The sequence below is a fragment of the Elephantulus edwardii genome, unplaced genomic scaffold (genome assembly GCF_000299155.1).
Source record: "Elephantulus edwardii isolate Elephantulus edwardi_28Jun2011 unplaced genomic scaffold, EleEdw1.0 scaffold00001, whole genome shotgun sequence".
NCBI lineage: Eukaryota > Metazoa > Chordata > Mammalia > Macroscelidea > Macroscelididae > Elephantulus > Elephantulus edwardii.
The window spans coordinates 22,919,579-22,936,655 of NW_006399751.1; the positions used below are offsets into that span (position 1 = coordinate 22,919,579).

Below are 17,077 nucleotides of genomic sequence, written 5' to 3' on the forward strand. Positions count from 1 at the left end.
ACCTCTCCAAAGTACTGAAGAGCAGCGATGTCACTCTGGAGACTAAGGTGTTCCTGATACAGGCCATGATCTTTGCAATCACTTGCTATGTGTCGGAGAGCTGGACAATGACTTGGGAGGATAGAAAGAGAATTGATGCCTTTGAGCTGTGGTGCTGGAGAAGAGTATGGAATATAACATGGATTGCTAGAGAGGCTTAAACCAGGCTGCTCCTTGGAGGCAAGGATTTTGAAGCTTCATCTGACATACTTTGGGCATGTTGCAAGAAGGGACCAGTCCTTGGAGAGGGACATCATGCTTGAGAGGGTGGAGGGACAGCACAGGAGAGGAAGACCCTCCATGAGATGGATTGATTCAGTGACTGGGGTAATGGGGGTAGGTGTGTTGGTTAACAATGAGACTGGCACAGGATAGGGCAGGGTTTAGGGCTGTTTTACATAGGGTCGCTATGAGTTGCAAGCAACTCAATGACACATAACAACAATAATAACCATTCTAGTCAGCCAAGCATCTTCTCCTATAATTCACTAGAAGGGTCAACTTTTATGTAAGTGAAGATATATCCTGCCACCCACTCCTCAGACTCTCCAAACAGGAAATTTGAATGCACATGCATACACACACTCTCCGCATCAAAGGGAAAAAAGCAAACCAACCAACCCAACCCACCTGAGTTTCTTTTCTTTCCACATATTTTTTTCAGAACAGAGAAAGGTATTTGGATTATTTGAATTTTAAATGTGAATGGAGATTTAAGAATGTGTTTATAAAGAGGCTTCATATTCTGGTTGTAGGCTTAGATGTGAAGGTCAAAAAGCCATCTATTCTTAAGATACTAAATGACATATTCAAGAGCTCCAATTTTGGCTGCATTAATGCCATCAGATAATTGTCCTCACAAATCCCAATTGCTTGTGCTTAGTTCTATGCTGGAAAGTTCTAACCAGCTTTAGGTTTTGGGTTGAATTATTTAATGACTAATAAAGCTAATTGACAATAGAATGTTATCTTTGTCTGAAATAGTAATAGGTAGCCTGGGTTTTAGCCATAAAAGACCTAAAGAGGATCAACAAGGTTAGGGCTTCTCAACCTAGAGTCCATGATCTACTGGCTGAGGCTATGAACTCACTGAAATTGACACAAAAGTTGAACCATTGTTCTGATTAAAGGATAATAACATGCTTTATCATGTTTTATAAAGAGCACATGATTCAAAGAGTAAACCAGCAAAAGCCATAGGAAGAAAGTGAGGCACAGTAAACAGAAAGGTGATGGCAAATGCATTAACTGGAATCCAGATGTCTGGCGTTTTATCCAGGATTCTTTTTTCTGCATCTGAATGTTTTCTCAGTGCTTTGGTAAGACCATTATTGCAGAAATAGAAGGACAACTAGTAAGATAGGGATAAAAGTCTAAAAGGGGAATGGGAGGGAGGTTGGAGGGCTGAGGGTGGAGATAAGAAAGCATCACAGGGTTAGAGTTTGGTGGGCAGGAGGAGGGAGTGAAGGAATTAGGATACATCTAGTGAGAACCTGAAAAGACCAAGTAATAGTGGGCATTGATCAGTGGTGATTAATTTGATAAAACTGTGTATGGAAATGACCAATATGAATATGAACAAAAGAATGTGTGAAACACAATGTACATGAATGAAACACAATGTACATGAATTTTGTATGCAAACCAATTTAAAATAAAGGGGTCTTTTTAAAGTCCTTTTATTTCTTAAGTAGAGTTATAAAGCAAGGATACTTTTTAGCTGCAAGGAAAAGGCTTTAGAATTTTTTTCCTCAATAAATATTAGCAGTGTCTTATGCAAACCTTCATAAGATTGGCCTCCTGCATACTTTAGAGTGCTCATGGAATCATATGAAAATATTAAAAGGCTAGGGATATTTTGTCCCTTATTTGACATGATCCTTCTACCATCCTGGGATTTAGAGAACAACTCATGAGTCATCTTTTACCCGTGGGAAAACTGATGGTCAGAATCTTACTGATTTGATTAAAATTCATTCTCCACTTCTCTTTTGGAGACTAATCCCATTTTCAATGGAGATCTTTGACCCCCAGCATTTTGCTAGAGAATATATAGCTTTGAACTACTAAACACACGTCCCTGAGGAGCCAAGATAGGAGGTAGTGGCACCATTTTGCATATGCATACTGTAGATAAAAGCAGAAGGTATGAAGTGAGTTTTTGATGGCAGCCAATAAATGATAGATTGAAAACACCGAAACCAATCCAAACACCCCAACCAACTCATTGGCATTTGAGTCAGATGTGACTCACAGTTGACCCTGCAGCAGGTTATCCAAGACTTTAAATGACATGGGAGGAGATTTCCTATCTTTCTGATTTTGAAAGTGAATTTGAATCACCAGAGAGGAGTCATCTTTGGGTTAGGGGCACCATTCCTTAATAAAACAAGCCACCAGAGCTCCACTACATGACAGATGATCCAGGTTCAAGTTATGTTTCCCGAGTTTTCTCCAATTACATTATTTTCAGTGGTGTTGAGTATGAATCATAACCCTTACACTATGAACAAATCTGAACCCTGTCTGTCCTACACCATCCTCCCACCCTCTGACACACTCAAGCCCACTGCTGCAGTCACTTGTGTCAACACATCTGGTTGAGGGTCTTCTCCTTTACTGTCCCTACACATTCTCAAGCATGATATGCCTCTCCAGGAAGTAACCTCTTCAAGCAACATACTCAAAATATGTGAGACAAAGCTTCATCCATCATCTTTGCCTCCAAGGAACACTCTGGCTGCATCTTCTCGAAAACTTCTCTGATCATTTGGCAGTCAATGGGCTATTTGCCACTCTACCCAACACTACAGCTAGTGAAAAGCTTTTCTGTGAAATAATAACAATCTCACAGACCAGAGAGGCAGAGTGGTGCAGAAGGCAGCATAGACTGCTTGGAAACTCTTGGAGAAAAAGATTCCCTGTTTACTTAAATCAAGATTTAAGTAATGAAAACACAAGAACATTTCAATGGAAAATCGCAACACTTCAGAACATGGAAACCATGAATCCAAGAGGGAACTGCTTCATGAGGACAAATATACACTGGACTCAGGAATTAACAGTATATTCTGATTGGCTAGTGAGTGTTAAGTTCTTAAGATTGGCTACTTCTGGTAATTCTGGAGGACATGAACAGGCAGATTCTTTGTGTAACCTCTTTTCTGCATACTAATTTATCCACTATCAACCACAGTCTTCTGCAAGCCTTCTCTTTACCTACCAACAGCCATGGGCTGTTTTCTCTGAATCAGAAGCAGAGCAAAGGACAAATGACGTTTCTCTCAGACCTTTTGAAGTCCATTTGAGTTGTCAAATACCTATGATCGTGCAGTGCTCTTGCACAGTCCCTGAAAACCTCTCATACAATGGGATGTTGGAAACATACATGAAACAGTCTTAACAGAACACGTTGATGGCTTGTTGGTGCCTGTGTCTTGACTACACAGAAGAGAAACATTCCCAAATTATAGGTATGGATCCATGTACAGATTAACAGCCTTTTGGCAAGACTCACATGCATTAATTGTCATCCCATTAGAACTATCTCACAGGGTCCCTCCATTGTTCTCCTATTAGAACAGCTGGTGGGTTTGAAGCATCTACCTTTGGGCTAGCAGCTCATCTATCTCCCCAGGAGAGCTCCAAGAAGCAGAAGTTAAAGGTAAGAAAGAGAATCCTGGATAAGCCCTTTTACTTTGGTCAGGAGTCTTGTATTTTAGACTATCCAGGGGCCAGAGATCTGAGGTGTCATTCTAGTGAGACCTTTAACAAGTCACTAAACAGATGGGGCTGGGTTCAGTTCAGCAAGTGATGTCCACATTCTATGCCTCTTGAATGGAAAGGTTCAACTTTTCCAGTTCTGTGTTTGCTAATGGTTATCTTCTACCTCATTCAAATTCTAGTCCTCTGTTTACAGCTGAACAAACAGAAAATGAACATCTTGTGGGAAATTTAAGAGAATGAAGCAAATTTAAAAAGCGACTCTTATTAAAAACAGCAAATTACAAAGGATGAGGTTATTTAATCTCCATAACTCAGAAGTTAATTACTTTCTATAGTGCTTAAGTGTCTGTAGTGAATTGCAGAATACTAATTTTTCATTTTGGACGCCCCAGCCCTCATGTTGAATGTTAGCAGATGTGCATCTCCAGTACATGTCGTTGTTATGTGCTGTCAAGTTGGAACCAAGTCATAGCTGACCCTCCAGTGGTAGTGTTTTTGCATAAGCAGTAAATCTTTAAAGCCCTTCTTTCTCCTGTGTAGCAGCTATTGAATTGAAAGCTTTTGGGTTGAGAGAGCCCTCCTTTTCCAGGTGCTGTTATTATGTGTATATTCACTCTTCTCTACAGGACAAGCGAAGAACAGATGGAGCCAGTCTGTTTTCCTTGGTAAGGCCATCAAAACCCCTTATTTCTGTGAGATCAAAGAATTATATGTAGGATAAATTATAGCTACTGACATGTTTTAATTATAACTCCAAGCAAAGTGCCCTATGAGGAAATGAAGTACATTTTACAGGTTAAAACATATTTCAAAGGTTCAGAAAGAGCACTATTTTCAGTTTTGTCTACTGAAAAAGGCAGTTCATTCTTTCATTAGTATTGAAACCAATAACAATTGCAGCTAAGCACTGATAAAATAAATATGTCTTAAAACAAAGAAACATAAGGTTGTTATAAACAGCCAGATGTCTTTGAGGGTGGCCTGGCATCATGGGCCAAGAATTATTATTGCTTTGTAGTCAAAAGATCTTTTTCAAAACACAAAGGGAAAAGTTCAATCCTCTAAATAACTGCTCTGTTGTAAAGTTTGGGTGTTGCCCAATCAGATGCTTTGCTGAGATTCTTGTTTTGAGCCTTTTGCGGTGCCGGCTATGATAAGAGTCTGAAGAGAGCACTTTAAGGTTCTAAACCAAAGTTGTTACTATGGAGTCCATTCTGACCCGGTATGTTCCAGGAGAATGGCTTCATAGAATTTTCTGGTGAACTCCATGGAATTTGACAGTGATCTCCAGTGCTGTTGTGTTGCACGGCTAGCTGAAGTCTTCCACAAATGGGTTCAAACAGAAAACCTTTCAGTTGGTGGTTGTTATGTACCATCAAGTTGAGGTGGACCGAACCCACAGCTCACCCTTAGCAAGTTTCAAAGACAACAAATCACCCAGCAGACTGACCACCCTGCAGAAGAGCTTGTGGATAGAAACCTCATGCCTTCAGGTTGGCAGTGCAGTTTCTAGGCCACTAGAACTTTTCAGTTAGTGGGGTTGTGTGCCATCAAGCTGGAACCGGTCCATAGCTGACCCTCCAGAGGGTTTGTAGCAGCAGAAGAAGATAATCACACTAGGAAGTGCCCATCCTTTTCCTGTGGATTCAAGCCAACTGTCTTTGGGATTGCAGCACAGCTGCTAACCACTAGGTCTCAGGAGCTGAATCCAAATTATTTATGGCACGTAAGGTACACCTTTATGGTTCCAGGTGCTCTGAAGGGAGCTGAGGGCAGTTCAGAGTCGTGCTGCTAAGCCAACGACCACGGTCCTCAGGCAGCTGGAATCCACCGGCAACTCCGAGAGATGGGAAACCTTGTCAAGGCATCTGAAGCAGAACCACTTGGAAAGCCTTTCCTGATCTCTTATCCACAGAAACTAACAAATGTTCTCAGCTACCAAATTTCAGGGTAACCTGTTAGACAATACACTTCAGCTCCAAGCTAATGCACCCCGAGTATAGGTTTTAGACAGGGCTACCAACTAGTTCATTCCAGTTTGACCCTTGCTGAGAATTCAGATTTCTCTCTCAGATATATGAAATCAAGAGCCTACGTTTTAATAAAAATCCCCAGGAGTATGTTCTGACTCGTTTTTCACCCTGTTAAAATGTAGATTCTGATTCAACCTGTCTGGGATGGAAACTAGCAGATTTGAGGCCCTAATTATCTAAAAACTGGCCTTTGGATGGGCAAACAGGGAAGAGAAAGGTAAAGAATGGGTATGGATAGTGGCAAGTTTGTAATTCTCTTAATTATTTTTATTTGTTCAGAATAGTGCTGTTTATGAAATAAGGCTTTTTTTAGTATTTAATTTCTTCTCATGGTCAACATGTTCTCAGATGTGCCCAAAAGCGTTAATGATGATTCTTTGTATTTACCAGTTATTTTAAGTACGTTATTTTAAAAAGAGATCTTAACATAATTTCACCATTTCAAGCACCACCACCAAAAAACTCAGTAGCTCTACGTTTTCTCAACCCTCTTCTGTCTCGTTGCAGCCCTCACCACTAACCGACATAAAAGGGCTGGAGGCACCATTTCCCAAATGCCAAGTCCGATTTCCTTGCTCATTAAGGTCAGAAGTGGGAGCAGTTATAGAAAAAGAAACTCTTCCTTTTCTAGATACTGACAACTCCCTAAATCTTTCAGGGCAGTTCCTCCCTTCATAAAATGACGACACTACTATGTGCTTTACAGGTTTGGGAAGAGTTCAGTCTTAACCAAAGCTTTGTATCCTTCAAATCTTGTTTTCCCAGATTATTTCCACTCAGTCCAAGAAAGAACAGGGTAAAACTTAATGTCACAGTGTTAACATTTCCCCCTTTGTAATTAATCCAGTGTGTGAAATTTAGAAATGCAAATTAAGCTGAAGGACTCGTAGCATTAATAATCTTAGCTGTGTTCTTACCTGAATCCTCACTTGTTTCACACTCTATCATTAACCAAGGGAATTCTTTAAGGCCTATTTGTGACTGATCTGTAACGAACAACTAGGAAAATGGTTTCAAATACTCAGTCTTCACCAGCTGGAGCTGCAGAGGATTAAATAAATGCAAAGCAGGTGCCTTGTACTAACTTGATAAATGGCACTTCTGTAATCAGTGTTAAGAGTTAAAGTAGAATCCTCAACATTTTAGTTGCTGCTGTTAACAAACACACGAGTGAACGGCTTGGACAGAAATTTATCTTCTCATAGTTCAGAGCTCTAATGAATTTAGAACTCTAGCCAAAGGATAAGGCTTGCTCTCTGTAGATTCTGTAGGAAAGTGTTTTCCAGGGGTCTTGCATCTTGACCTCTCTCCTCTGCTCGGCTGGTTTAATTTCTTTTCTATCTCAAGAGATTGATCAATAATATACCCTATAGGAGTCCTATCATTAGCAAAAGACAACCTGTTCCCAATTTTGGAGAAAAGAATGTAATTCAGAAAACTAAGTTTTTAATCACTTGCTTTGTTAGGCCTTTGTACCAAGGAACCATAGAAGAAAATGACTAATTTATCCTATAAACAAAGCTGTACAAAATGAAGTCTTTATTTCCCTTTTAAATATTACAATATACACACTTCTCTTTAGGTAACCTCAAATTTCAGTGTGAATTAATTTTTCAAAGATTGAGATCTTTTACTGTCAGTGGATTTGACATACTCAGGTCCTGCTGTGATAGCTCACTGGCCATTTTGTGTTCCAATCAACAAAACTCAGACGCAGCAGATAGACACAAGAGGACAGTCACTCCATCAACAGAGGGTAGGTTCTATGACAGAAACTAAATTCTGACAGGAAAATGGTTTAACTCACTGGAATTGCTGGTGTAAAGCATCCTTACCTTGTCAGGGACATAAGCATGCACAGTGGGTACTGCTGAGAACCCCTCAAAAGACGTGATGGGAATCTGGAGAGCCTGCTCGGAGAATATGCTACCAAAGAACTACCTTGTCTTCTGGGAAGGACAATAAATAGCTGGGGTTGGGTACGAGACCACAGGTGTTTGGTTTAACTGTTCACAGTACAAGGTTGCGAGTCTCAGTAAATTAAAAAATGCCTCTACTGAACTAGTTACCGGTAAGATTCCACCTACATATGTGCCACTTAACTATCTTCCTACACACAGGAACCTAAGTGACCTGTCAGTACAGGGTGCCTATGACAGTAATAAGAGGAGGGTCCTGCCCAAGATTGTGTGTAGGTGTTGAACACGGCACTTTAAACATCAATCTATGAGGTACAAACTTCTAATACAAAGATGACTCATAAGGTTTCAGAATGTGTAAATAATGAAGCAGGACCTAACTGACGTGGTCACTGGCGCTAACCCACAGCAAATGTGCGTGGGCTGATTACCAGATCGTCTGACTGAAAAAATTCACCACTCATCACCACCTTATGATTTTAACATTAGGCATGGTACTATCTTCAACCAGTCAGTGTTATGTACTGTACTGCACTTTTACTTGATTTTTTTTTTTTTTTTTGGACAGCATTCAACTATGGCTCCCTTTCTGAGACAGGGAAATCAATTCTTAGGAGAATTTACAACTGAAACCTTAAAGAGACAGCAGTAAGTTAAAATAAGTATGAAAAATAGGACTGCAGAAGACCATTACACAGGCAAATTAGCATCAATGTAAACCAGTATCTTCTGACTAGTAGCCATGAAGCCTATCCTGACCTATGGAAACCCCGAATCTGTGCTACAGGGGCTCTTCAGGGGTTGACTTTCTGGAAGTAGGAGGAGAGCGTTTTCTTACGTGTCTCCAGGTACAATCAAACCTCCAATCATCTGGAGGTCAGTTAGCAGGCGAACATGTCAACTGCACAGTCCAGAGTAAAAGTTGTTACACACTCAGCAGTGACGCATAGCTCACTCCTCAGCTGGTTTTTGGAGGCAGTCAACGGCACAGGAGGAGACTGCCCATCCTTCTCCTGAAGGGCATTGGCGGATTTAAACCACATGCCTCTGGGCTGGCCCCATTCCTTATCACTAAGCCACCAGAATGCCTACAAACAAGTAAGTAAGCAGATCACTGTTTAAATGTAAAATCAACAAAAATTAGAGGGATCAAGTCTCTCACAGAATTAGCTGAAATCAAGGAATTCAGATTATAATGGGAAAAGAGTAATAGGCAAGCATTTCTTACGGACACTGAAATAAAAACTTAGTATTTTATGTGATTCATCTGCATTGTTCCTTGACAGTATCATTCAATTGATACCAAAAAACTTACACCAATTTTACAGTACAAACTAGACCTTTGACGTTATTAGAATCTGAAATTCACCCAGAGATCAGAAGAATAATCTTGGGAGGTTGTGACCAAGTAGGATGAAAAAGCCGGAGACTCAACATAGAATCAGGAACTCTGGTAGCACAGGTAAGTAAGAGGCCAAGTACTAACAGAACCATCAGCAGTACAAATTCATTAACTGCTCTTTGGAAGACAGACGTGGCCACCTGACTGTGTAAAGAGGCACAGCCTTGGCAACTCGGGGGCAGTTCTACTCTGTCCTACATGGTTTCTCTCAAAGATGGAACTGACTCGATGGCAATTAGTAACATTCACGGCCCCACAAAAGTGACTGCTACACTTTTAAGTAAGGAAGACCTATTAGCTTAACATAAGAATTTCAAGACAGCTAAGATTTCGAATTTTAAATTTAATGAGGTGATCATGAACTAAAAAAAAGTTGACTAGTCGCTTTCTGAAAAAGGTAAAACCCCCAAAAACCACCTTTAAGGTGATTTGTTTTAAAAAAACTTAGGTCAGTAAAAACAGAGAACAAACGAAGAGGTATTAAAACACTAATAACTATATACTCAAAAAGGAAGAAAAACTTTAAGTCTCACTATTTCGCTTTTGCCCACTTCTCTGTGAAATAAGAATCATCATATAAGGTCATCATGTCATTAACTGCATGTTTTATTAGATGTATTTACAATACATTTGAATTAAATCTGAGGTTACTTGAATTATTCTTTTTATTAATTTTAGAGGCCCACCTGAGAATCACACTTAGGAGGAGACCCACAGATACTAACAAAATGAGCTTGGATTCCCTGAAACACCTCGCTGCACAGACCAGAGGTGGTTCTGACTGACACAACAGCTACCATATTTGGTCACATGCTTCAAACTGTTACAAACATAAAATATTTGTTCAATTCTAATGTCAGCTATTTACCCAATTCATTTCGTGTAAGCAGGAGAGCTTCTAGTTTCACTAGGTTTACACATTGCTGGACTTTTAGTTTGCATCGCATGCAGTAATAAAAGAAATCATAAAGTAAAATGGGTGTCATGCCTTTATGACTTTACCACGAGAGCAGCCAAGCGAGCAGCCTATATGCTGGGTGGTGTAAAAAGTCACAACTCCCTGCATTTTTTTTATTTTTTTATAATAATTTTAATGAACATTTACAGAGTATCTGGATTTCCATTCATTCATTGCTGCACTTCTCTACCCGCCAAGCCCTCTCCCTCCACCCACCCCAGTTCGCTCCTCTCTTTCAAAACTAAAAGAAGGACTCCCTCCCTGGTACACAATCCCCCCACTGCCCCAAGTAGATTTTAATCCCTGAACGTTCACTAGAATTGAAAAGGACACAGGTGCTAAGATCTTCGTAATTACCAAATCGAAAGCTTTTACCCAAGTGTTTAATAATTAATGATGGGAGAAAGCACACCTTGTCCCCATTCTTTGACAGGTTCAACAGAACTGTCTAAAAGGATGGTCCAGGATCCTGATAAATAGATCTGTCAATAACACAGAACTTCAAAACAAAATGACAGGTGGTATTTTGGTTTTGTTTTTTTAAAGGGTCTCAACGTGAAATGTACTGCCACCATAGCCTCATACCAAACCTCACTGAATGCACTTACCTGCTAGTAGTTCCTCAATCATCCTTAGATTGCAACACCCTAAAAATTTGTATTTTATGTGAGTTGTATTAGTTCTTTCTCAACTAGGCTTTGGGCTCCCAAGGACAAGGATCATCTCTTGTATTTCCTCTGTCTGTGGCTTCTGCAACCATCCTAATATGCTGGCCCTTTTCCAAATTCATGCATTAAAACCCTGTTAGTAGGCTTTTGCTAATTTTTTAGCACTCAATAGCTCAGTTTTGTATCATAACCTATAATGCTGAGTCCAAATCACATTAACTCTTTACAAATAAACGGAACATTATAAATTCCAAGTTCTAATGTGAACTTATATGAATATAAACATCTCAACTCATTGCCGTCAAGCTGGAACCAACTTACGGCTGACTCCAGTGCATTTTCAAAGGCTGTAGGTCACACAGGAAAATGACTGCTCATCATTCTCCCTGAGTCACTGCTGGAGTTGAACTGACAGAGGCGGCACCTTTGGATTCGCAGTGTGACTCCCCAAAGCCTAGACCATTAGAACTCCCTCCTTTACCAATTCAGTTGGCTAGAAACGGGTAGGCTTTAAAAAAAAAAGTCCTTATCAATTTCTCTTAAGTGAAAACAGTATTATCGATCAAACAATCTCAACAGTGCTAAGTACTCATTTGCCAAATAAGCTTTCACAAAGAAATGTAACTGACAAGAGTCATCGCAATTTAAGACATAAACGCCGGGGAGCTCTGGTGGCCTAGTGGCAAGAAGCTGCAACTACAATCCCAGAGGTGCACGGTTCGAATCCACCAGATGCTCTGCCGGGGAAGGAGGGGCAATCTCCTCCTGTACCAGTCAGATCTGATTTGACGGTACACGCTAGAACCCAAGGCCTGCCCAGAGCGGACAGGAGAGGCAGAGTAATAAGATCATATTCCCTCTATGGAAAGGACTATGCACAAAGTGCTATGAACATAAGTGTGTGAGGCACAGAAAATCTTTATTGCCACAGGAAGCAAGTGCACTAGTCCCACCTCACCAACAGTTTTAATAGTCACAAAGATGTAGACTTCACATAATAAACTGTAACACAGACTTAGGGGGAGAAATGGTCCCTTGGACTATATTGGCTGTTAATACTGAGGTAACCAATTGACCTTGTTCAGTGAAAATACCTCTAACACAATGAAAAATCACCTAGTTATAACATCCAATTCATATATACAATTCAAATAAAAATATATATTATTTGCTTTAAATGTATAGCAAGTTTAATACATTAGTGTTTACAAAATAAAAACTTGTATTCTACGGAAATTTTTCTTGTGCTTCCCCCTCATCACTAACTTTGAAAGACCAAGAAACACGACATTGAAGGAAACTTATTTATGGGCTTAGAGATGCAGTTCGCAGGGCCACAAAAAGACTGATAAATATTAATTGGAAGATTACTGCATCTTTAAAAATTGTTACTTATTAAAATCTATAAACTTGAACTTTAAGACATAATTGAAAAAAAAAAAGGCCCACAAAATTTCTCAAAATAGATTAGAATACAGGAAACGTTTCATGAAACTACTGAGATACTAACCAGTGCTATGGCTAATATTAAAAACTGAACATTCTAGCTAATCGTACTCATACTATTTCTACACACAGTGAACTATACAACCACAATAATCAACCTCAAACTAGCAACAATAGTTGCAAGGTCCATAAAAAGTTTCTTGAGTTGGCAAACACTATGGTACAATTAAAACATTTAGGAGGGGATAAAAAGCCTTTTAATTGTATAAAAGTTGTTTACTGGTATTTCTACTGTAAAGCTATGCTACAAAAAAAAAAAAGCAATTACATCAGTGACAGTGATCAGAGACTACAGTGCTGACCTTTCACCTAACATTTAGTTGACAATTTTAGAATTAACAGGTTATGACTTCATTTTTTTTTTTACATAGCTATGATCTAGATTGGAATTGAAAACTAAAATAAATCACCTATTCCGAATCAGTATGCTCTTCTCAAGCAAATCCTGGGTTTAGAAGAACCTCTATTAGGTAGGTAGTGCTGTCAAATATTCCTTCTCCTTAAACCAACAAAGAAAATTTTTCTGGCACAAGTCAAATTTGTATTTTTACTATTGTGGATTCCAATGTGAAATTGTCATTTATAAGTTGCAAGTACATTATTACCAGTTAAGCACACCCCCATATATGTGCACATAGCCCATTAATTAGTGGGAATTAAAAACATACTTTCTAATTAAAATGAATTCTACAAAAAAACTGCATTCACAAATCTGAAAAGCATACAAAAATGAAATTGTAAAATAAATAACAAATAGAGGTGTCAACCAAACATCCATAGAAACATGCCTGCCAACATGGATGCAGTGATTGATCGCACTTGTAATGATCTGGCTGGGAAGACACTTCCCAGTGTTATCTAGTCTCTTACACCTGTATGTGGGTACATGGAAATTCCACCCACAGAACAGTACTTACTCTACACAGCCTTTGTTCAAAGTCACCATCCTTATCACACACAGGGTCTACTTACTTAAGTCTTAATCTACTTGACACATTCTGAAATTCAGTATCTGAGTAAAAGGCTTTTACACAAGGTCCACTTGTTTGAACTTCTCTGTCCAAGTAACAGCTTCCTATTTTATTTCATATAGCTATTATGTTAATGCAATCTGGGTCAACTGAGTAAGAAGTCTCTTCCACTCTACTACTCATCTTTCAAATTTTCCTCCAGTATTTATTAATTGTGTAAATATGCATTTATGAAACCAGTGGAAAAGGACACTGTATGAATGAAATCTACATATAGCTCCTGGTAAAACAGAATCCATTTTTATCAGATATTAAATTCCAAAAATTATCCTTGGTTAAATTATTTGCTTTGAATTTTTCCAGTCATTGCAACCTTGTCATGACATCACTTACACTTCTTTTCTTTTTAATGACTGCAAAGATTCTACAGTATGACTTAGAATATTTACGCTAAATACACTTAAAGTAGACAATGAATTTCAAGTAAAATAAACTGTATCCATGTATATTGGACCAAATAGGTCTCAACATCTAGATTTCACTTCTATAAATTACACAAATACATTGTACATTCTTAAATAATGAGTGCTTACAGTATTAATTTGCAAGCCTTACACAGAACAACTAAGTAGGAATGTGAATGGATTGGTATTTCTGTTACAGATTGCAACACTCTCAAATTTTTCCTTTTGTGGCTGTTGTTCCGTCTTCCCAGTTTTCATAGACTGCGTACTGTACCAGTCTTATGCTTTGGCTATGAAATCTGTTTGAGCTGAATGAGGCAACATTGGTTATTAAGGCTTATTTCTATGATGGAGCATTATCCTTAAATCTGATGCCATTTCCACAGCTATCTTGAATCTTCAGGCTCTGTTTTGATGACTTTCTTTTCTAAGGTAAAAGCTGAGTGAGGGTAGTCTTTTAAAATCCCAAGGCTCTCTGCATAAAAAATAGAAAGATGAACAGCATTGATACTTTAAATCAAGAGATTATAGAAAACACATTTGTAAAATAAAAACCCAAATTTCAGAGCAAGTAGTATGAACTCTTCATGATTCTATAATACCACAGAAACACGTTTTGGAATTGTGGTTAAAAGCTAGATTCTGGTTTTAAAGTCCATGCCTGCCAATTATACATAAAAATTTCTTGCTAAGTTACATACCTCTCTAAGCCTACTTGTCAAGTGAAATCATGGTATTTTGTTAGTAAACAGAACACTTCCGTTTTTAACACCTGAGTCAACATTATAAGTAAACTACAACTGACACACAACAAACTTACTGGTTTAAAGATGTACTGTAATTGAAGAATCAGACAGAAAAGGACCTCTTGTCTTAAATATGGAACGATTTTTATTTTAAAAAAATTTCTGTGAAATAGTAAGCTATGAAATACTGGGGTAGAAGAAAACTGTAACAGAAGACTGATTTCTTTCCAAAACAGATTCTTATGGGCATTCTGTGTGTGTAGTTCTTTCAACTTCATACACACAAAACGTACTATTTACACAAAGTCCTAACACAGAGCCAGAAACACACTTCCCTACACTTGAAAGGATTCTAGAAAACTAAGCACTACTTCTGGCACAGTCTACAGGGCGCTTCGGGTTTAGCTCAACAAAGGCTCTGTGGGAGAAAGAAAAGCAGTCTCCATTTCAATTTACAGCTCCACAAACCCACTGAAGGGTCAACCATGAGTTGGTTCTGACTCAACTGAAGTGAGGCTGAGTGAAGCACTAACAGCGTAGCTGAAATGAAAATGGAAACAAACCCAAACCCAAACTTATGGCTCCAGAGTGGATTCTGACTCAGCAAGCATACAACAGGGCAGAGTAGAGCTGATGCATAGCTTTCCCAGGCTGTTCATCACAGAAGTAGACTGTCACACCTTTCCCTCAGAGAGTGGCTGAGAGTTCAGTGCTTAAACACTGCAACACCACGGCTCCTTATCTAAAATCAGAGCGTTAAAGCCACAGAGTGATTCTCTGCCCACGAGGATTTTAAACTCCACATAGAGAGTAATAAAAATAGGAGCTAGTGGCAAGTAGCTGCACCGCAATCCTGAAGGTAAATGGTTCAAATCCACCAGATGCTCCATGAAGAAGGATGGACAATCTCCTCCCATATCATTAACTGTCTCTGAAAATCCAGCAGAGGGTCAGCTATCGGTCAGTTGCAACTCCACGGTATATAACAACAAACCACTTACCAAATTCTTACCAGTCAGGGAACTACTATGTGCAATCTTATGTAATCCTCTTAACTACTCTATGAGGTCAACATTTGTGCCCTCAAGTCAACTACAACTCAAAGTGGCCATAGGTAATATTTCTATTTCGCAAAGGAAGAAAATGAGAGTGAGGGTCACTCAGTCAAGTGTAAGTGCTGAGACCTGGACCCAGGTTTGTGTCATAAGGAACATGTCTTATTTTTACTCAATAACAACAACAAAATGTTCTCAGATACTCTTTTCTGTTTTACAATAAACCCTAGCTCAACTACATCTGTATGAAATAGAGATACAAAGTATGTCCCGATGGTGGACCACAAATGAACAACACAACTGCAGTATTTGTTTCACAGGGCAAGTCTTGAAAGGGATAAAAATTGGTAGCAAAAAAAGTCTTTAAATTTTTTTTTAAAGAGCTGATCACCATGCTGTAGAAAGTATCATGACAATCTCTAGAACGATTTTAATTTTTCAGCTTTTCTTTCATATAGCATATTAAAGTTCTAAGAGTGTATAAGTATACACAGTCACTTAATGTAGATGATATTTTAAGTGGAACAGGACAATTATGATATTTGGATATTATGTGAACTATTGTGTACAGGCAATCCTTGTAATATGAAAACTTCTAGGACCCTACCTGACCTAGCCCAAGAGCTACCTCCACTGGATGAAGGGGGTTGGCCTTGCCGGGTATGCAGCTAGCTTACCAGGCAGGGGCTTAGTTAGCAAAAGAAACAGGCCTCAGTCTGTGTAGTCACTGTCACTAAGAGGGAGGAGCCCAAAAATACCTACCAGGAGTAGCTGCAGGTACTGAACTGGGAATGAAAAAAACCATGCGGGGGCATAAGTGGGTGAAGACAAGTATGGGGGGGTTAGGACTTAAGCACCCATTGTTCATTCAACCTGAGGGTTTTAGGGTCTTTAAAATCACTATTGTTATGTGCTGTCAAGTGATATAGCTGACCCTCCAGAAGATTTTTCAGAAGCTGTACATAGCACAGGAGGACAATGATCAAATCACCATTCTCCCATGGACCAGCTGGGTGAAAATAATAAACAAAAGGAGAGCTGCTTTTCATTTAAGAAACAATTTATGTGATTTGTGGGAACACAAATATATATGCAGACAATGTCCAAAATGACCCATAACCTCTCTTGATAATGTTTTTAAAATAAATGCATGATTCATATTATCTAGATAAAAGATGCATAAATCAAATGTTTGTGTAACCGTTTTCCTACTAACTTAACAAAACAAATTTGGAGCCCTATTTTATGTGGCTTCATCTACAAAATCATATAAATTTTTCTTTTAACTCACAGAATAAATGATTCTAAAGTCTTTAAAATGCCTCTGGTTTCTAATACTTTTTGTCTAACTCCACTTGGTAAAAATACGTGGAAAACTAACAATAAGGAATTGCTCATCTTTTAAAAGAATTTCATTTACATTTGCAATATAAACATCAAAATGCATTCACTACATGAAAAGTACGTATTTTGGTATACAAGGTTTCTTTGCAATGGTGTCACTCTGGAGACTAAGGTGCATCTGATACAGGCTATGGTCTTTGCAATCACTTGTTATGCATCAGAGAGTTAGACAATGAATGACTAGGG

The 17,077-nt window shown here is 38.8% G+C and overlaps 1 protein-coding gene across 2 annotated transcripts in view; it reads right to left on the reverse strand.

The window, feature by feature from the left end:
* Nucleotides 1-13,511: 13,511 nt before the first annotated feature.
* NAB1 (NGFI-A binding protein 1 (EGR1 binding protein 1)) overlaps nucleotides 13,512-17,077 on the reverse strand; it is a 48,282-nt gene continuing 44,716 nt past the window's right edge. The window contains exon 8 of one of the 2 annotated variants that reach the window (XM_006878756.1): nucleotides 13,512-14,161. In XM_006878756.1, the coding sequence (XP_006878818.1) occupies nucleotides 14,073-14,161 (89 nt within the window). In that variant the 3' untranslated portion in view covers nucleotides 13,512-14,072. The remainder of the gene's footprint in view (nucleotides 14,162-17,077) is intronic. The other variant, XM_006878757.1, reaches the window with a different exon arrangement.